This window comes from Cryptosporidium bovis, assembly GCF_009768925.1.
Source record: "Cryptosporidium bovis isolate 45015 chromosome Unknown contig_25, whole genome shotgun sequence".
Lineage (NCBI taxonomy): Eukaryota > Apicomplexa > Conoidasida > Eucoccidiorida > Cryptosporidiidae > Cryptosporidium > Cryptosporidium bovis.
In genome coordinates this window covers 196,941-211,546 of record NW_027125008.1, presented here as the reverse complement: position 1 = coordinate 211,546, position 14,606 = coordinate 196,941, and the positions used below count along the sequence as shown (strand labels likewise).

General features: G+C 31.3%; 3 protein-coding genes across 3 annotated transcripts; 2 read left to right on the top strand and 1 right to left on the bottom strand.

The window, feature by feature from the left end:
- Window positions 1–388: 388 nt before the first annotated feature.
- Window positions 389–10,855, top strand: FG379_001814 (uncharacterized protein; the record flags this gene model as incomplete). The annotated part of the gene is made up of 1 exon (XM_067327417.1): window positions 389–10,855. The coding sequence occupies one exon, from the start codon at window positions 389–391 to the stop codon at window positions 10,853–10,855; it is 10,467 nt and encodes a 3,488-aa protein (XP_067184848.1).
- A 685-nt stretch (window positions 10,856–11,540) lies between these two features.
- On the top strand, window positions 11,541–12,956 carry FG379_001813 (mannose-phosphate isomerase; the record flags this gene model as incomplete). Its single annotated transcript, XM_067327416.1, has 1 exon — window positions 11,541–12,956. One exon carries the CDS (start codon window positions 11,541–11,543, stop codon window positions 12,954–12,956), a length of 1,416 nt encoding a protein of 471 aa, XP_067184847.1.
- A 95-nt stretch (window positions 12,957–13,051) lies between these two features.
- FG379_001812 (uncharacterized protein) lies at window positions 13,052–14,428 on the bottom strand (the record flags this gene model as incomplete). The annotated part of the gene is made up of 1 exon (XM_067327415.1): window positions 13,052–14,428. The coding sequence occupies one exon, from the start codon at window positions 14,426–14,428 to the stop codon at window positions 13,052–13,054; it is 1,377 nt and encodes a 458-aa protein (XP_067184846.1).
- Between the last annotated feature and the right edge of the window lie 178 nt (window positions 14,429–14,606).

Sequence of the window (14,606 nt, the reverse complement as noted above, 5' to 3'; positions counted from 1 at the left end):
CGAGTTCACCAGGTTAACAATATATTAGCAATGATTTCTCCACTTAAATTTTGATTGAAAACTAATCAAAAGTAAAATTTAAATAAATATGAAAAAGGGTACGGCTGGCGCTAAGTAAATGTCATTTAAAGAAATAGTGGCATTTGATGCTTTGAAACTAGGAATAAAATATTAGTCACTTCAAAATTACAAAATCTCAAAAACCAACATAATTTTGTCTTCCTATATTATTCATAGCTTCAAATATTTAATATTTGGCCTGATATTGCATATATACCAAACTATTTTGAGGTATAATATCGAGTTTCTGTAGTAAATATAGATAACAAGTAATATTTCTTTTCATAATTTACAAAATTATTGGTTAAGTTAAAGAAGATATATTATTATGAGAATGGAGAGACTTGGTGGGTCACATAAATATGAGGGGTGCCTCACTGAACAAGATCAAATTATTCCAGATTTAAAAGTATTTTCAGATAACATTGGTGAAAGTAATATGTCTCAGAAAATAGACTACAGTATTCAGATACTATGTGAAAATTCCCATATACTTAACGTAAAAACATACAAACATTATTGGAAAGAGTTTATCATAAAAGTAGGAACTTGGATAGGGAATAATAATAATGTTGCTTTATTTCAAAATACAATTAGCATATTATCTTGTAGTAGAACTCAAGTAGCAAAAATTTGGTTATTAAATGGGATACTTAAATCTAATAAGGTTAATGTTGATAGTATGAAAGATTCAATTTACGCGTCATTGAAAAATAATATAATTTGCGAGTATATTAATTATAACAGCTGTATAATCGAATCAGAGTATTTATATTTATTGAAGGTTGTTTCTAATTTCATAAATAACTTCATAGCTTCAAAGTGGAGAGATTGGATTTACAGAGACTTGAATAGTTTTGGAGATACCCAAAGATTTGATAATTATCAGAAATTTATCATAGACATTTCAATTTATTATATAAATAACAATAATGATGATATGTTAAAAAGCGACATAATGGAGTGTCTGAATAAACTTGCTTCACCAATTATAAGTTGTTGCTCAGAACTGACTTTAAGAAATACCATAAAAACATTCATTCACAATCAAGTAATTCTAGATTCATTTATCAGTTCTATTTTGAGACAACTGAAAAGAACGACAAAACCAACAAATTTACTTGTTTTACTTGAGTTTTTTATTAAAGAAGTCAATAGGTGCAACAATGTTGGTGTCAAATTTGACTCCACTTTCGATGATATAATTAATTCTCTTGTTGATCACATCTCTAATTCTGTATTGATTATAATATCACCAAATTCTGAGCAAAATCAGGAGAATGTTAAAGTTATAAGAACATCACTTAATATATGTTACTTACTTATTTCCGGTGATATAGAAAAAGAAGCTAAATTGTTTTCATTGTTAGAGGACATAATACTATCTATTAGTGTTACAAAAACAAGTGTTCAGATGAAAATATCGTTTTTATTACTTGCAAATACAATATTAATAAGACTGGTGAATCTAAGGATAAACATGTATTCCAGGATTAAATTGAATGATAATAATGGTGAATATGTTAACATTGGCAGCGATTTCACCAGTAAACTTTCTAGAAAATCTCAAGAAGCTTTATTATTAACAATGGAAACGAAGATACCTATTGCTTCACCACAATACTCTGATCACTTTAAACTCTTGTCAGCACACACCAACTCCCTTGTTTTTGTATTGACTAATAACTTGGAGAGCAGTTATTCAAATGAGTATTTGAGTAAAATTCAATTAAATATAAATGACTCATCTTTAAGTGATACGTCAAAACTAATTATAATATCTTCCTTTGTAAACGCACTATATTTAATTAAAATAATTAATTACTACAAATCATGTGGTTCAACCAATATTTGTTTTCCAAAAATAGTAGGTGATATATTATTTTCAAAAAACATCTCAAATTTGTTCAGTTCGGCATTAAACAAAACGAACAGTTTAAAAAAACTCTCTGTTTTGGTTTTAGGGCAGATGTTGTTGATAAGAGACATATTGAATGAAAATGACATTTTTAATAGGCTAAACATCATATCTAATATCAAAAATTCCTCTTTGCCATTCCCAAAACTAAATACACTACTTGGGGGTACATTTAATTTCTTTCCGAAGAGCCACATAAATGCGGAAATTAACGCATTTATAGTTATTATGGAGATAATGTCAAATTCAAAATACAAAGGCTCAAGCTGCAGCAATTACTTGCCCACATTGAACTTGCATACATGCATGCAATTATTCAAAGATTGGTCTATAGTGCAGTCAATTGAAAATTATATCACACTTTTAATTCAGGCAGGCAGAGTTTTATCATTTTCATCACTAAATGATGAATTCGATCTAAGATTGGTACAATATTCAGTCTCGAATATTGAAATATTTCAAGGAGTAACGTTAATATCAGGTCTGAAAAGACCATTAATTGAGCAGGATTGTGAAATAATAGGTGGTTATTCGCTTATTGATCATATGAGAAACAACCAGGTATTTAAGGAAGAAACAGTTCTATATAATTTAATAGTTTCATTTGCAGTCGTTTTGGGTTCATTTTACTCTATAAATATAATTAATATCGATAATGGTTCGTATGGAAATGAAATAAATAGTTTAATTAATCTCCCAAACATGAATTTGCGTAGGGTTTGGATTTTAATATCGTCAATAATGAAGATTCATGTTAATGACCACACCAACGAAATAAAATACCAATATCTCTTCATGTTTTTATTATGTAGTTACCATCCATTGATACAAAATAACTATAAAAATAATGATATTAAGTACGAAAATACGGTAAATGAAATATCTTGCTTACTTGATTTAAGAAACATGTTGAATACTTATGAGTTTAGGAGCAGTTTGATTCAATTTTATATTGATTTAACATATTTGCCTCTAAATGATGCAACAGGATTTAGAAAAGCATGTTTGAACATGCTTAGTAACAAGTATATTATGGAGAATGCACAATTTGTGAGTGAATTAACGGACAAATTAAGGGATAATTACTACAATTCTTTGGATTTTTTAACTTCCAACATGCCTCCTGAGCTGGGTGATTTTGTTATTTCAAACCCGAATAGTTTTTATGAATTTAATATTTCAGACAACATAGCCAATACTGATTGTATAGAGGATGTTCAGGAGATCATATCTAGGGAGATTTCTTCATTTATGAATGGCGATAAAAAATTTGAAGATTTTTCTGGAATATATGAACTTATTAGGACTTCAAAATGGTTAGAAAACAACATAATGAATTATTTAGACGAGAATTCGAATACATCCTCAAGCAAAACTGGAGTTTCTGGATTGTCATCGTCGCAATTGTTTTCTGTTACAGCTGATAAGTCTAAAAACAAAGATGTTTTATCTGCCTCAAACAATAACAAGAACTCAGTAAATATAAACACTACTTCAGCCTTTGCTATTGCCAAACTAAGAAAAACACAAACAGAGAACAAGTCAAAGTCTGGGAAATCATCTTCAGACAAGGGTGTAAATCAAATAACCAATATTGGGAGTGGTAACAAAACAGGAGAACTGGGTTCTTCCGTTTCAACAGGAGCTCCCGGTGGTAATATGACAAAGAAAGAAATTTTAGATCAACAAATAAAAAAGCAAAACATGATTAGAAACGATATTTTTAAGATAGTATCAAGAATAAAGTGTGGATTAGAAATATTTATTAGGATATCTGAGAATTTGTCCTCATTATTATCTTGCCCACCACCTGAATTAACTAATAATAATGCAATATTCAAGGAGTTGGAGACAAAGTTATCGGATATAGTGTTTACGATGTGTAATAAAATGATAGAATTCAAGCCACTTAAGTTTTACACCATTGAGTTAATAGAATATATACTAAGCAATATTGTGAAATGCAATGGCGTATTTAAAAAGAACCTCATAGAATATTTATCATTTAGTGATGAAACTAAAAATAACAACACAAGAAGAAGACTATTGAATAGTATACTTGGATCGTTTACAATAAGTGAGAATGCAGAAACGGGAAAAGAAAATGATATAACATTTTCAAATAATAGTATAAATGAGTTGAGTGATTCATATAGTTCTTCAGCATTAATATGCATTATTTCAAAGGCCCTGTGTAATTTATGTGAGAATAACGAGGATAACTTAGAACAAGTCAACAATAATGAAGCATTGTCATGCATTAGTGAAGAAATACAGATATTGAGCAAGTTAATTTTATATTTATCACTAAGTACAAAAAACGGCAATATTATATTGATAATGAAATATTTATGTAATTTGTTGTATTTGTATATATTTTCACTGGGTGACTTGGTTGTGTTAGATCAATATATAACTCCAATAAAGCATATGTTGATGTATATTAAAGTAAGGAGTTCGGATGAATTGGAATTAGTGTCATCGTTATTGATTTTTCCATATTTATCTCTTAGGGTATTGATATTGGAATTAATTTTTGGTGAGATAAACAGAAATAATGTTACAATGAGCTATTACAGTTATGTAAATATAAGGATATCTAATGAGGTAAAGCCATTGATTGAAGAAGAAAATTTAGAAAGTGAGGAATTAATTAAAATAGTGAATATATCGCATGAGTTAGTAAATAAGTACATTGAGGATAATAAAACAAACAAATTATTCGAAAAAAGGTTGGTTGATGATTTATTGACTATTCAAACAAGTCCAGTAATAACTTTGAAGCAGCAGTGTAATATATCAAAGGTGTTATTAAGTGAGTTTAGCGAAAGTAATAGAATGAGTGGAATATGTCAAGTAATAAATGTGTTATTAGATAAATTAAATCTTGTAAAACAAGAGTGGTTGGATTTGGAAAACAAAATACTGTCGTCGCCGTCTTCCTTATCAAAATTGATATATGACAATAATTGGCCAATTATTTTACGTAGATCACTAATAAATGGAATGGTCCCAAAGACTGTGAGTTACTTGGATTCAATCATACCGGCTAATGCCGAGGATTTGAATTCACGAGAAGGCAGAATTGTATTAAGGATACAAAAAAGAAATTCATTAAAGGGCATATTTATGTGCTTGAGGGAACTAATTAAGGAAATTGGTGATGAAAATTACGAATTAATAGAATCCTGTATAAGGTTTATATTAACTCAGGTAATAGATTCAACTATATTAAAAGATGCCAATACTGATGAACTTGATTTTAAGAGTAATAATGAAGCAAAAGAGAAGAAAGTTGTTAAGAATATATCAACGAATAGAAATGGTGATAGTGAAATAAGTAATAGAATAATTGAATATGATAGAGAGAGTTTGAAATCATTGCAAGAGGCATTGATGGATTTTTTTGTTGCATTGTCTAATAACAAATACATAAACAATTCAGCATCAAAAATATTGACAACATTACAAAATTTATCGATAGACCACAAACCAGAGACAAATAATGAAGAGTTCTACAATACATTAGCATTTTCAATAGGCTGTATGGCATCATGTTGCTCAGTAGACGACCCTATAGTAAAGGGTGTGACATATAAAATAGTTGGAGAGCTTTTAAATGGCAGATTGTGTAAAAAAATGAGAGACGATATGCCATTATTAACAGATATACCAAATGAATATAGAAAAATACTACCAAAGTTATTCAGGATGTTGTGTCCCCAAAAAATGAGCACTGAATCTGGAGACGAATATATGTTCAGAATATCCAGTATAGACGATTTACAAGATATATATTCAGAATATGTCTTGTCTGAAAGCGAAGATGGATATTTTGACATAGTGAAAAGTTTTTCAAGAGAAAAAGAGTTGAGGGAAAACAAGAGCGACGGCATAATATTAGGATATAGGATATTGGAGGTATCACTGAGTATCGCGATATTTTCAGAAGAATCTAGAAAGAGAATAGGTTCAGCACATGTATTTGGTTCAATAAGCGAAGTCATAGGAGTAAGAAAAATGAACAATAATATGATATTTAGGTTAATAAGTGATATATTATTTGATTATTCAGATAATAATTCTAAGAGCAAACAGACATTAATAAGATTGGAAGGTGTTTTAAACTGCATAGGATCACTGAGTATGTATTTGGGTGTGATAATAGAACCATATATAATAAAATATTTAAATAACATAATAAAGATAATTTCAGAGAATGACCAAAGAATACGTTATTATTCTGAAAAGATAACAGAGATATTGGTGACAAACTTGTCAAAATATGGAATAAAGCAGGTATTGCCGATAGTAATAGAGGGAATAGAGGTAAAACAATGGAGAATAAAGATAGCAATATTGAGGTTATTGGTGATATTATCGAATAACTCGCCAAATCATTTATCATTCTTTTTACCGAAAGCAATTGAAATAATAAACAAAGCAGCATCCGACTCGCATCAAAACGTTTCCAAAGCAGCTAAAGAGACCTTATATGAAATAATCGAATTAGTTAAGAATCCAGAGGTGAAGAGCATATCAGAGGAGTTCGTAAAAACCTTAATTGACCCAACAGAGAACAATATAAAGAGGTCCTTATTGACATTAAAGTCGGTAACATTTATACACGCAATAGATACAACAACATTATCATTAATACTGCCAGTGTTGTTAAAACCCATTCAGGAGAGGGGCCAAACCGAATTAAAAAAGGACTCATTACATATACTATCATCTTTATTATTGTTATTAAGTCAGAAATCAGACATAGACCCATTTATTAAGCAGATTGAGGATTCTGTACATGTGTCGTTAACTGATCCAATACCAGAAATAAGAATATTGACAGCAAAACTATGTAGATCGCTGGTATCTGTAATAGGACAAGAGAAGTCCTCATCTCTAATAGAGTGGCATTTTAACACACTTTCATCGGAAGTCGGACAGACATTAAAAAGCGGTGTATCTGCATCTTTAGCCGAAATATTATCTGTATTTGGTATTGAGAAGTTTAAAAAAATACTCCCCTACATATTAAGTCAAGTTTGCCTGGCGGACAATGTTTCGGGAGATGGCAAGGTTTCTGAAGTTAGTGTTGGTGGCGACAATACAAATTCATTATCGAGCAGAAAGGAAGGTTATATAGGCTTGTTTGTTTATTTACCACAGGCATTTGGGGAGGAATTAGGTTATCTAATGCCGGAAATATTGCCCAAATTGCTTCATTGCTTTGGCGACGAATCGGATATAGTTAGGGAAACGGCCCTTAAAGCCTGTAAATCACTGGTTATGCATTTTGGAAGTGGATATGCTGGATATATATTACAACCGTTGGAGGACGGCTTGGCAAACAATAACTGGAGGGTTCGTTTAAGTTGTTGTATATTATTGGGTATTCTGCTAAATATGCTAATAAAAGGACAATTAGATTCTACCGGAAAGTCGTTATGCAATGATACAAAGATACTGGAGGATGCTGGTTTTTCACTTCAAAGACGTTCGTACATACTAGCGGCTATATATATGGCAAGAAATGACGAAAATATGTCAGTTAAAAATAGTGCCTCTACATTATGGAAGTCACTTGTGCAAAACACACCTCAAACTTTAAAGGATATATTGCCGATATTAATTAGGAGAATAATTAATTCTCTGTCAAATTCAGAGAGTGCTTGGGGTGGTGTTACAGATACCGAAGTTAAAGCAAATGAAAATGACAGCATTAGCAATGATGGTATCGTAAATAATAATGTGTATTACAACGCAGTTCAGTGTTTGAAGGATTTGTTGGATAAGTTTGGTAATTCTTTGCAGAGTCAGCTATTGCCAATATTTTATCAAAATTTGGGTGGAGTTCTGGATGAAGATGGCATTAATTATGATCTGCTGAATAAAAAAGGTGAAATGGATGGTGGCTTAATGTATACAAATCCAAGTGTATCAGCAAGAGTTGGAGCGTGTGTAGGTTTATTGGAACTTTTAAAAGTAATAAAGAAGAATGACTTAAAATCATCGACTAATTCCTTTTTGCCTTTAATTAGAATGGGATTATCAGATACCGAGTTCAGAGTGAGGTTAATTTCAGTTGAGTGTTTGGATGTTATTTCTGCAGATAATTCTGACGTGTTGTTTAAAACGATTGATTGGCTGTTGGATGACATATTATTGCCAAATGTAGAAGATGGAGAGGATTCTAATGATTCGAAAATATCATCAATAGAACTTATAATACAGCTTCCACATACTGGAATAGTTGCTAAAATATTCCCAAGAGTTTCGTCTGGGAATATGGATTTGAAAAAAATAAGAATAATAAGATCTATGTCAAAAATACCCTCACAAAACAAACTGAGGTCTTCCTTATTCGACATTGTTCCATTGTTGCTATACGCTTATTCTATTGGATTTGAAAACAATAGTGAGTCTGTTGATAAAGGAATACAAGAATCGGCATATGATGCAATGAATAGTATAGTTCAGTCACTAGATGAACAGGGGATGGAGACATATGTGTCAATAATATTTGAAATAATAAGAAATAATACCCCTGATGAGAATTTAACAGTGTCAGGGAGGTATCAAATAAGCAATTCGGGAATATCCAATTTGTCACAACTTGAAAATGGTGACAACGTCTCGAAAAGAGTCAAAGCTTTGGATTTTTTGAGATTATCATTGTTCTCTAACAGCACAATATACGAAACATCATACCAGACACTAATAAGATATATAATACCAATAGCGATTTGCGATATATCAGAAGAAGCGAGAATATCGGCAAGTAAAACATTTCAAACATTTGTAAATTTTATACCAAGAAAACTTACAGTTAAGTCGTGCTCCGTAATGAGGGAGGCAATTGGCAAGTTGGTTTATGATCCACTCGATCACCAGAAGAACTTTTGTAGTGAGGACAACAAGTTTATAGGAAACATGACGTGGGATAAAGAAGTAGAAGCTGGCAGGGTAGTTGCTAATCAAATTTTGATAAATCAGGAAGACAGTAAATACTATGTTTCATCTACAACGTGCTCTGAAAGGAAGAGACTTGGGGATGATATGTTGTTTGAATTGGTAAAGTCAAATAACAAGTTGTTAGATTCAATCACATCTCTGTACATACAAGGAATGACTTTTGGTACTGTTGATTCAAAAGAGGAATGCGCTATTGGTTTATATGAGGTAATAAACATTTCTTTGGTTGAAAGTATAAAGCCAATCACGGTCAAACTTGTTGGACCATTAATAAGATTAATATCTGATAAGACAACGACTGGGGTAGTTAGAGTTTCTCTTTTGAACAATTTATCATTGCTTATAGAACTATGTGGAATGCAGTTGAGACCATTATTGCCACAGATACAAACGATATTGATTAAGTACATAATTGATGCTAGTATTAGTGTAAGGAAGTCATGTGTAACTGGTATTGGAAATCTGCATAAGCTTTTAGGAAACAGATCTGAGATGTTATTATCTGATTTGTGTTCGTTAATAGCGAAGCAGAACAACATTGACGGAAGTTTAGATATTATTTGTTCAATATTGAGTTCAATATACGAGGCAATTAAACCAAACAACAATCAAACAAATAAATCTTGTATATCCAATTCACTTAGAGACAAGATAATAGGCATGACACTTAGTTTTATGGATGGGTATAACAGTGGCAATGGAAATGTGGATTTACCGGAAATATCATCTAAAATACTCTGTATTATATTAGTAGAACATTGTGCTGAAGACGAGATAAGGGAAATATTGCTTCCAATGGCGAACAAAGACATTAATAATGACAATTTAGATTCGCATATACGTGACAATAAAAACTTGATGAATATTATAAATTGTTCCCTTGAAACGGCTGATGGATGGCAAAAGTTATGTATGGCTTTGAAGGATGACGACAAATTATTTCGCAAAATGGTTTCTGATGAGATATCAGATAGTGGCTATAAGTACGTAAAGTATATAGATTGTGACACATCTCAATTTGATGAGAACAAGGTTGAGATAAGCATTAATTTACCTCTCGGTATAAAGAGCAAGGGTTTGTCTTGGCTATACTTGAGTATTGTAAATTCAATATTAAAGTCGATAATATTATCAAGTAATAACAGCAACATTGAAACAAAAAAGTTATTTGTGGAAACATTGTACAAATTATGCAAGTATGTAACGCTTATTGGAGATAATGACAACAATAAGTCACTTAATCTGGATGTTATTGGATTTTCAATATCAATAATTGTGCAGATTTTATTTAACATAACGGTGAATAGCAATTTAATGTATAATCAAATACTAACAAGCAGTTTTGACACCAGTGTTATATTGACATTGCAAAAGTTATGTGAATTACTTATTGATTCCTGCTATACTGTTGGAGGTAAAGAGACAAAATCTAACAGATACGATAACAACAAATTGTTGTCACATTTATTAAAAGATATCGACGACAACATTAGAAGCTACATTAATTCGACATTTGGTACCAGTAACAATCGTGAACTGGACTCAAATGCCGTTTTAATATCACTAATTACAATAACATCTGTACAAACAATTAATTCAAAAAATCCGATATTAAAGCTAAAATCAGAACATATATTAGTGGGAGTAATCAGACACATTTATAGTAAATTACGAAATTCTGACGCAAGTATTAGAGGATTCAACATTAATGATGATGATATCGAAACTAACGAGTATTTATCTGATCAGGATGTACAAGAAAAGAAGAATTTGAGTATAGTTCAGTGCATGATAAAAAATCTTAGTGACTTAATTTCCCCAAAAAAGATCTCAACCATGCAGACTAATTACTTGATAGAATACTCTAAAAGAGTTCTCGTGAAAAAAATAAGTAATTGTTAGCATCTAAAGGAACTTGCAGAGATTCAAAAGCCGATGAAATAAATTGATAGGTGTGTTGTCAATTTAATAAAATAAGTTATGAGACGTTAAGTTTTACGATTTTGAATGTAAATTTAAATCAATATTGACCACCATTTCCATACATACTGCCTCTTAGTTAACTATTTTTTGGGCTTTTTTAAAGCTACTATTTTAATCTCGTCGTGATCTTATTGTGATATCACAGCAACTTTAATTTAAAAAAACAATTAATTACCTGACACCGATTATTAAGATCAGAATATTTAACGTAAAAAGGGTACCGGGTTAAAAAAAGGCGCGGGTGTGTGAATAATATATAACACCAAATACATAGTAATACAAAAAATAGACATTTACAATTATTTGTAAAGTAGTTAGAGTAGAATACAAATACTAGGGAACATTTTTAATTGCAAATAACCAATCCTTTAACTCTTTCCGGAGACACACACTGTGACCACCGATCCTGCTAGAACCATCCCCTTTTCCATTAAAGACGGAAAGGAACCACGAGCACTCTCAATCGGAAGGGCAAGATTGCTCCAAAATACACAACCAACTAGCTACACCCATATACCTAGTTAGAAAAAACGAATAGTCACAAAATACAATTTATAAATAAAAGAGGAAACAAAATCTGACTTATATAATTTGTTATTGAATTATGACACAAGACGGTAGTAACAACCAACAGAATCATTTAGAATTTGTGGAAGTCATACCAGTAGTTAGAAAGTATGATTGGGGTAAGAGGGAAAATACTGCATTGACCAAGATATACTCCAAAAATCTTGGATTACTAAATGAAGATAATGACGAGCCATATGCAGAGTTGTGGTATGGATCCCACGTTTCAAATCCGAGTACAGTTAAATATACAAGTAACACCTGTAAAACTGATACAAACAAAATGAATACTAGTGTCACTTTGGATGATATAATAATAAATAAGTTCAAAGGTGTATATAAAAAAAAGTTACCATTTTTATTAAAAATACTTTCAATATCAAAGCCATTATCACTACAAGTACATCCAGACGTAAATCTGGCAAAAGAACTAAATTTAAGATACCCAGAGATATATCCAGACGATAATCATAAACCGGAGATAGCCATAGCGTTAACAGAATTTGAGGCATTTTGTGGTTTTCAAACTACACCAAGCATTATTTCGAATATAAAAGAGTATCCAGAAATTCACGATTTATTTGGATACGACGGAGTCGACAATAGCGAGCCAGTAGAGGACCCAAACTTTGAAATTAGAAAAGAACTTTTTGTGAATACGTTTCTTTTTCAACAAAACAATGGCTGTTGTCCACCCTCTTCAGACTTGAATAAACAAGAGCAGTTACTCACAAAATTAATTGACAGGTTAAAAAATACCAAGTATGAAGAAAGAACCATAAGCGAGAATTTAATATTGAGACTAAACGAGCATTATCCACTTGATATTGGAATTCTATCACCATTGTTGCTTAATTACTACAAGTTGAAACCTGGTGATGCAATATTTATTGGACCTGGGACAATTCACTCTTATATATCTGGAGAATGCATTGAGTGTATGGCAAATTCTGACAATGTTATTAGATGTGGTCTTACTCCCAAACACAAAGATGTAAATACACTTATCAAAGCAGTTAATTTCCAAAAAAATTGCTGTAAGATAATATACAATACGAATGACTCACTTGTGCCATCGTCGCCTTCAAATCATATCCACGATTACGGTATTAAGTGTGTTGATGAATACCACATTAAAACAATAGATATAGACGAATATTATATTAACAATTGTAAAGACGGCAATGGTGATGTACTTGAATTAAATACACACTCCTATTCACCGACTTTACTCATTACCATTAGTCTCGGTGGCAGCAACAATTGCAATGATTCTAATGATAATGGTTCTTACCAACATCGTGATTACCATGTTTACTTAAACAACAAAAAAATTGACCTCTTTCCTGGAAAGTCTTTACTGATTGACTCTGAAGTGAATATCAAGTTTCCAAAACCACTTGAAGATAAACAGAACAAGCACATTGTTGCTCTTGTTAGCATTCCAAATTAACGATAATACCAAAAGCAATAACACAGAAGACAACTTTTAAGTAGTGATTATATACTATAATAGTGGGAGGAGAGTGTACTTGCAAACTTTATTCACTAAAACCCAAAAGGTATATGAACATTATTGTTATTGACGCCGTTATTGCAGTCATTCTTTATATAGTCAAGTCCACCCATACAAGTATTGGTATTATCGTTACTCAAAGACAATACATCTAACAAATCAAGTGATTCCATTACTTTCTTTTTATTAATTATATCACCACTACTCCCACCGTTATTTAAATCGCTTGTTTTACTTTCTTGAATTTTATCTTCGAATTCAGTATTAAATGGATTTGAAGTCTTGTTCATCTTATTATTTGTCTTTTCATTGTTATTGGCCCCTATAAAGTCGCACCATTCCGAAATAGGCGGATTATCGTTATCATCATTTAATTTTGATGTCGAATTGTTACTCATACTATTCTCAAGACTCTCCCTAAACGGATTAATATTATTACGTACATATTTCTCATCCTGTCTTGCCAATATACTTGTTGCTGCCAATATGTACTTGTCTGGTTCGGTGCTCTTATTTCTAATGTTGTTATTGTTGTAAACATTGTTTATGCGAATTATACCTGAATTCTTATTGCTATTATTTAAAGATGAGGGGAGTGGTGGCAATGCATGTAGTGATGTTGAAGACGAAAATGATGCATTATCGCTAGGCTTTGGTTTTGACTTTAAAGTGCTATCATTAATACTCGCATTGTTATTTTTACAATCAATACTATCGCTTGAAGATTGTTGTGGTTTATATGGATCATACAGTTCTTTCCTACAACTACTGTAATTAACACTGCCGAGTTTATCAGGTCTGTTAGTTCCCAATCCAACACCACCACCTCCAGTACCTGTTATGCCACCAGAATACTTATTGCCATAATAACATGTGCTTGAAACACTACTATTACTGCATTTACTATTTATTCCTATATATTTACCTCTATTATCTTTTGCCTTTTTTCTTTCATTTTTTAATACCAGTGGATCGTTTAATAAATTTAATATATATTTTGATTTTTCCCTTATGCCTGCTCCCTTATCTCTGCCTTCTTCACTATAGTAAAAATCCTGCAAGTTTCTTATTCTATATACGTTTTCTTTTGTATCATCTATAAATCTTTCTATACCATTTTTTAGCAGATATTCTATCAATATTAATGTTTTATATATTTTTCGCCATTTTGATGGTTTTTGATTCAAACAATCACAAATGCAATGTTGTATTACTATGTAATCGTGATAATCCACCATACTACGGGAAATCTCATTTAATATTGTTGATGAACATCCCCAGTTCGTATTCGATGTTGCCTCCTTTAGCAACTTTTCCAATGGAGTTAATGGATTTACAATTTGAGATGCCGTCTTTTTAACTTTTTTACTCACTGAAATTAACATTCGCCCTACGTCACCTATATCCATTTTCGTATTTGTCCAATTCAATGTTTCCTCAGAATTAATTAATTTACTCTTGAATGTCCTAAAAACTATTTATTTGTATTCTTTTCCATCAAAATTACCTGTTTATTATTTCTTTTCCTTTTATTTACACTTGATTAATTGAATAATCCAGTATATATTATACACTCCTCGTATTTGA